Source organism: Bidens hawaiensis, unplaced genomic scaffold (assembly GCF_021521415.1).
Source record: "Bidens hawaiensis isolate Kalapana, Puna unplaced genomic scaffold, B.hawaiensis_p1.1 tig00008374_1, whole genome shotgun sequence".
In the NCBI taxonomy this organism is placed as follows: domain Eukaryota; kingdom Viridiplantae; phylum Streptophyta; class Magnoliopsida; order Asterales; family Asteraceae; genus Bidens; species Bidens hawaiensis.
In genome coordinates this window covers 276,956-284,468 of record NW_027491592.1, presented here as the reverse complement: position 1 = coordinate 284,468, position 7,513 = coordinate 276,956, and the positions used below count along the sequence as shown (strand labels likewise).

General features: G+C 37.8%; 1 protein-coding gene across 1 annotated transcript; it reads right to left on the bottom strand.

Moving 5' to 3' along the window:
• Positions 1 to 3,302: 3,302 nt before the first annotated feature.
• Positions 3,303 to 6,612, bottom strand: LOC143637574 (receptor-like protein EIX2). The gene has a single exon (XM_077104934.1). The coding sequence runs from the start codon at positions 6,462 to 6,464 to the stop codon at positions 3,303 to 3,305; it is 3,162 nt and encodes a 1,053-aa protein (XP_076961049.1). The 5' UTR covers positions 6,465 to 6,612.
• Between the last annotated feature and the right edge of the window lie 901 nt (positions 6,613 to 7,513).

Here is a 7,513-nt window from a genome sequence, read left to right as displayed (position 1 = left end):
TTGTAACCATCAACTCATATCTGGTCATTAAGCTAATTAGAGGTAACAATTGTATGCGACAACGCGTGACATGTTTATCTATTCACTAAAATTTATGCAGTTTATACAATTTCCCATTTTAATTTATTATAATTTACACAAGTCCTATTCATGTTAATGATTTTTTTAAAAATTGACCACTCTCACAAGTTTTTTACTAAAATGGGGATTCTAGACAACTTATTTATCAAAATAGGGATTTTCAAAACTAATTATCAAAATAGGTAAACATTGACGGAATGTGACAATCGATAATATGTCGCCGATACTCATTTATTTAATAGTGCAATCGATCTAAATCATGGGAAACTTTAGTTATTAAGATTGTTGATGAATACGCTCTTCAACAAAATCATGCTTACAAAAAGAGCATTTTTTCCAAAGGGCTTCTAGCATAGCGTCATTAAGATGTTTATATATGCTGGTATTCACACGCCGGTGAATATAGAGGTAACAAAATTGATAAGGCGGTCAATGTTGGATATGTGTTTTAGTTATAGCAAGTTGGGTTATATCTATCATATAGTTACAATTCCAGTTGTAGTCTAACACGTCTAGGTAAGTCTATATATACCGAGCAATGGAATTAGTTGTAATCAAGTTTTTGACTTGGTTTCTGGTTAATAAACGCTCAAGGGTTATCCAAAATATGTGTTTGTTCATGTTTTGTTTTGATATCAAACACACCACTTGAGACAATTGGTTTATCCTTGAAACAAACCAGGATCCAAGGCATATCGGCTATACAACCGAACAACACGAAAAACAATTATAAGCCGAGATGTTACTTTTTATGAACATGAGATTAGGAAGTGGTCAAAATTGTACAAAACCAAAGAGAATACATGATTAGAACATGGGATGTTTTTCTTCATTTGGAACGTTTTAATATATATGGGCGGACGGGTTATCACCTACCCCTCCAAGACTGAAAATAGCAGCTTCACCTAACATGACATCGATTTGTTGTCTAGCACGAGCAACCTAACTGAGCATGGGGTTGATCCGTTGAGCAACCTGGCAATTCGTGCATAAGGTGGATCAATAGAGCAACGAATGCGTCCTCGGCTTCAATCTCTAGCTCATCGGCAACTCAAGTGATTCAACGACTATGTTTAGGCTTTTATTTTTGCATTTTGGTTTCCATTTATGTCTTTTGGCTCCCATTGGGCTTCCATTTATGCCTTTGAGCTTCCATTTATGTCTTTTGGCTACCATTTATTCGTTGGGCTTCCATTTATGCGTTTTGGACTCCGTTAATGTGTTTTGACATTCATTTATGTGTTTTGGCCTCCATTCATGCGTTTTGAGCTCCATTTATGCGTTTTGGCTCCCATTTATCCCTTTGACATCCATTTATGCGTTTTGACCGACATTTGTGCATTTTGACGTCTTTTTATGTGTTTTGCCCTCAATTTATGCGTTTTGACACCCATTTAAGCGCTTTGAAGTGGGTTTTCTAGGTGAAATAAATTGTGGATGAATCAATATATAAACACAAAGCAAGATTAGTGGCGAAAGTTTACTTGCAACAACCCGGAGTCGATAATGAAGATGCTTTCACCTTGGTCACACGAATTGAAACTGTTCAATGACTGATAACCATCACCGCTAAGTAGGGTTGTGGACTACACCATCTAGATGTTAGTTTATATATACCAAGCAATGGTATGTGTTACCATCAAGTTTCTAGTTAGTTGTCGCCATTAATAAACATTTGGGAATTATCCAAAATTCTTGTTTGTTAACTAGTTTTGTCTTAATATATCAAATTCACCCCTTGAATATAGTGATATCCCTCCCAAGTGGTTAAGGTTCTAGTCTCATGGTCGGTGATGAAGCTTGGACTGAAGCCGAGCTGAAACTGTATACAAAATTTCACAAACAGGAGGGGGCTCAAATTTTCAGCCGAAAAATGCTAAACTTACACTACGTATAAAAATTTTCGACAGAAAACGGGTAAATTTACCCTACTGCGCAAAAAAACAAGGGGACGGAGCCACCCCGAGCCTTAATGAAGCTTCGCCCTTGCTCATGGTGGACAAACGTTTGGAACTTCAGATCTTGAAGTAGGAATAGGTTGTGTGAATTAGTCTTTATAAAAAACATAAATTGAAATAAAAACATAATGATAGGATTATGAGATATATAACTCGCTATTAGATTAACACGGGGAATTTATCAAGAATTAGAGAGAAATTTGCTTTTATACATATACAATTGTTTACCAATGGAGGTTTATGCCCTATATATACTAATTCAACGAAAGGGTGTGATACACCCATTGAAAAGTTGTGATGGTTAGGTGTGTTACAAGGGTAACCGCCACCACCTTATATTACTACTAATAATACAATAGAAATACCAACTTATGTTCATTCTACTAATTGCTTAACTTAGGATAAAAATCAAAAATTATGCTAACAATAGCGGCATACAAAACATACAGTTTATCTACGACGGCTGGAATCATGATGAATCATGATACAACATTACTAACATACTGAAAGAAACCGATTTGATTTTAACATGAACAGAGGTTTGCATTACAAGAACTTGATTAACTGATGATAACAGAACTGATTATGATGAACCAACTAACAGGTGAATAAACAAGACTGAGATTGATGGGGTGAAAGAGGCCCTTAGCTTTAGGACTACATTGTGTATATATAACATGATGTTCTTTCCCTTTACATATACACACACATATATATAGTGTTAAGAAACTAATAGAATATTTATACAACTTGCATCCCCTGATCTAGATCTAGTATAATATATGCATATAATATAACCCATATGTTTTAAAGTGAACTACGGTTTTCGTTCTTGTGATTAGTCCAAATATGCAGTTTTAGTCCAATAGTTTTAAATTTGCGATTTTTGTCCATGTGGTTTCATTTCACTTGCAATTAAACCCGAACTCATAATCCCGTTATGTCTGGTCGTTAAACCCATTAGCGTGCTCTTCACGTGAGGGGCAATTTTATCATTTTTCCCCAAATACACCCCAGCCCTCACGTGAGGGGGCTTGCAAATTATGACTGGGGTTTAATTGGGGAGAAAAAGAATAAAATTGCACCTCATGTAAGGGGCACGTTGATGGGTTTAACGACCAGACTTAACGGGGTTATTGAATTCGGGTTTAGTTGCAAGTGAAATGAAACCACGGGGACGAAAATCGCAAATTTGAAACTATTGAACTAAAACCGCAGATTTGAACAAACTAAAGGGACGAAAATTGTAGTTTACTCTATGTTTTATTTTGAACAAAGTTTTCTCCATAACCCAAAATATGTAAATCTCCATACTTTGTTCACCATCAAAGGTCCAACAACGACCCAGAACCCGATAACGAATCCAAGCAACAAGCATACTATTAACACCCAGTCAAGTTCATTTGATTCATCACTGTTCACCTCGCCTTTCGGCCCATTGACATGTGTTTCTAATTCACATACTTTCTGAAGAGGAGTTCCACAGAGTCTATTCCCAATAAAGCTGGACTCGTTAAAGCTCTGGATCTGAGTGCTTGTTGGGATTCTACCGGTCAGGCGATTGTATGATACATTCAACCAGTTCAAGAAAGTCAAATTCGATATGCTCCATGGAATTTGTCCCTGGAGTATGTTGGAAGACAAATCTAGAGACTCAAGTAATCGCATGTCACCAATGTTTTCCGGAATTCTTCCTGTCAGCTGATTTATTGATAGATTCAAATAACGTAATCCCACGAGGTTCATCAACTCATTAGGAATGTGCCCCGAAAACATGTTGCTTGAAAGGTCTAGTGTTGTCACCAGATAAAGTATGGTACTATATGAGCTCTCTCTTCCCTTGGTCACCAATGATGCACTTCCCAAAACTTGGTTCTGGTCAAATTCATCGTAAAGAATGATAGGACTTGAGCGTTCTTTTCCGGACATTATATTAAAGTTGTGGAAACATATCGGTATGTTCCCTGAAAGATTGTTATCAGCAAGGTCTAAGATCTGGATTGAAGTGAGGCCACATAGTTCATTTGGAAACTTTCCAGAGAGCTTGTTAGAACGAAGACTTAGAAGTTTCAACCTTGAAGTTTTCCTCCGGTTTGGGGTCAGGGTAAATCCAGTGAGTTTGTTGTCAGCGAGATCGATGATCAGCAAGCTCTTTGAAATCATCACTGACAGAGGTATGATACCAGAAAGATTGTTATTTCTTATGTTTAAAGATCTAAGCAAAGATAGTTCTCCAACAGACTTTGGGATTCCACCAGATAATCTATTGTTTTCAAAGTTTACGACTTCTAGAGAATCCCATGTACCCCAACAATCTGGAATAACACCAGACAGGTTATTATCAGCAAGATTAAGAACTTTTAACAGTCTTGATTCTTGAATTCTAGGACACAAGAATTGCTCTAGAGACTCTGAAAGGTGATTATTTGAAAGATCAAGAAAAGTCAAGTCAGGTCTGTTGAAAGAGGCGGGTAATGGACCATCGAAACGGTTGTCACTCAGATCTACTACTGCATTCGCTGAGAGGAAACTGAGATCGTGTGGCAACTTTCCTCGGATTTTATTGTGAGAAGTGTTCAAGAATTCTATGCCTGAGAATGTAGTCCAAAACCAATCTGGCATAATGTCTGAAATATTTGTGTTTGATATATCCAGCTCTGTCAAGTTTCTCTGAAACCGAAGCCATGAAGGAATATTTGGCCCTAAATCCCAAGAGCCTATTCTCAACACTTGCAACTGGAAAGGCGGAACCCATTTTCGATCATTTGGATGCAATGTTAACTTGTTGTTCTCAGCCCTTAAAGTTTTGAGTGCCGTGAGATTTGAGAAGTGGCGTACACTGACCGAACCATTCAACAGATTGTTATAAACACTGAAGAAGGTCAATTTCTGAAGGCTCCCTAAGCTTTCAGGTAGACTTTCTGTGAGTTGGTTGTTTGAAAGATCTAACCTATCCAACAATGAAAGTCTACCTATTGAATTTGGAATTGTACCGGTGATTAAGTTGGCGTTTAGTACCAACGTCTTAAGATTCGTCAAAGATCCTATGGAATCTGGAATTTGACCGGATATGAAGTTGAACCCAAGATCAAAGGTTATCAGATTCTTTAGATATCCAATATTTTGAGGTACAGAGCCAATAAGATTATTGCCCCAAAATCCTAAAATCTCCAACTTAGATGATTTACATTCACAGAAGTTTTGAAGAAACTCAAATACACTTCCAAACAAAAGGTTAGATTGAAGATCAATGAACTTCAAGTTGCAATGATTAGCCAGTGAATTAGGTAACTTCTCATTGATTCTATTATTCGACAAGTCAAGGCTAACAAGGGAGCTCATGTTCTGAAGGTCATGGAGAATTGGATTTGTAAGACCACAGGTACTCATATCTAGAGATACAAGATTTGTTAAGCGAGTCATCCCCTTAAACACCGATGAATCATTCACAAAATCATTACTAGAAACATAAAGAAACCTTAGGGATGTTAATTTATGAAAAGCAGGGTGGACTCCGGGGACTAGATTTTGGAAAAAGCAGTTGGTGAGATCCAAGGAAATGAGGCTAGTTAAATTGAAGATCCATCCGGGCATCAAACTTGAATCAAAAGAGTTGAAGGAAAGATCAAGGGTGGCAAGCGATGTCAAATTAAAGGTGTTTAGATGACGAGGGATTTGTGAAAGTGAACAAAAAGACAAACGTAGTTCTAACAGTGAAGGGAAGCGAGTCATCACCTGTAGCCAGTTGAGTTCATTGCTAAGGTCATAGCCGCTTAAATCAAGGTGCCGCAACGCATGAAGATTCGTCAACCAGTGAAGATTCTTCACAGGGAAACTACTTTGCCACAAGCCATACCGGAGATCAAGAACACGCAACATCGTCAGATTCCCTAGTTGCGGAGGGACCTGTCCATCAAATTGAGATGTTGAGAGATTAAGATATCTCAGATTCCGAAGAGTTGCAATGAAACTTGGAATTGAAATCCCTCCAAAGTCATTGCAGCTCAAATCCAAGTAGTCGAGCTGCTTCAAGGACATCAAGGAAGGATTTATGTTGCCTCCCAACATCTGTTTTGATGCTGCTTCAAGTTCAGCATCCGTGTCGTAAGGACCGTGACAATGACCATGAAGCCCATCATTAGGTCCACCTAGGTGAAGCTCTTGGACATGACCCGTAACGTTATTGCAAACCACACCAGCCCATTTGCAACAGTCCTCGTTGTGGCGACTCCAAGAAGAGAGCCTATTGGCACCGTCTATCAAATCAATTTTGAACTGCAGAAGTGCTGCTCTCTCACTATTGATGCATAAAACATGAGTTGAGTTTTCATCGCACCGATAGCTAGAAAAACATAGTGCAAAAACAGTCAGAAACAATAGGATATATGAGGGAGAATATGAAGAAATAAGCATAAATGTTTTCATTTCAGTATGCTTGATGGCTGACTGTAGGTGTGTGCTTCATTTTGCTGCATATATAGAGTCAATATACCAAGATAGTTGACATAAAGTTTACCAATTAAGTTGACAATGTCCCTCTTGCATTCACACATTCAGTGGCAGGCCCAACATTTTATTAATTCCACCAAGATGGTTTTTTTTTATGCTCAGATGTCTCTTAACTCGACATCCGGATTTTTGGTTCCGGTTTGTCACATAAGTAACAAGAATTCTTTGTTACAACTATAAATGTGAGAGCTAGAATGAGATATGTGAGTTAATCATGACCACGAAAAGTAAATAAATACTGTTCAATAAAACTGTAAAAAAGAATAAATTAAATACTTGAATGAAATTGATACCTTTTCTTTTCGGTTTGTTTCTCAAATGCAACATGTATTGATTTATAATTCCTAAGTAAGTTGAAAATCGAAGAATATGTTGACTTTCGAAAATCTAAGTAGTTGGTCAAAAAATCATGACACACATCACATATAAGAATAAGGTATATTGGTTTATATTAATCCTAACTTATCGCCGTTTGGTTACTGCCGGTCCCAACTAACGAATTAGCTCCTGACGGTCTCAACTTTTACTGTACTTGTTCACAACGGTCCGCGACTAACAGAATTCTAACGTCGTTAGTTGCAGATCATCGGAAAAACGTTTTTGCCCGAAAAACTCCCATTTTTGCCTGAAAAACACCACATTAACACCGCCACCACCACCAATTGACTCACCACCCATCAACCACCACCACTTAAGCACCGCCAATCGATTCTGACGATGATTCTAGGGGTTCCGGCGACCTCAATAATAAGGGCTTTTACTAAAAAAAGATTCTTAAAGGTCCGATACAAAGTTACAAAGATGTTTGGGATGAAAAAAATGAGTTTTCCGGGAAAAAATGTGAGTTTTCAGGTCAAAAACGTTTTTTCCAGCGACCTGCAATTAACGACGTTAGGATTCCGTTAGTCGCGGAACGTTGGGAAAAAATACGTTAAAAGACGGGACCGTCAGCAATCAATTCGTTA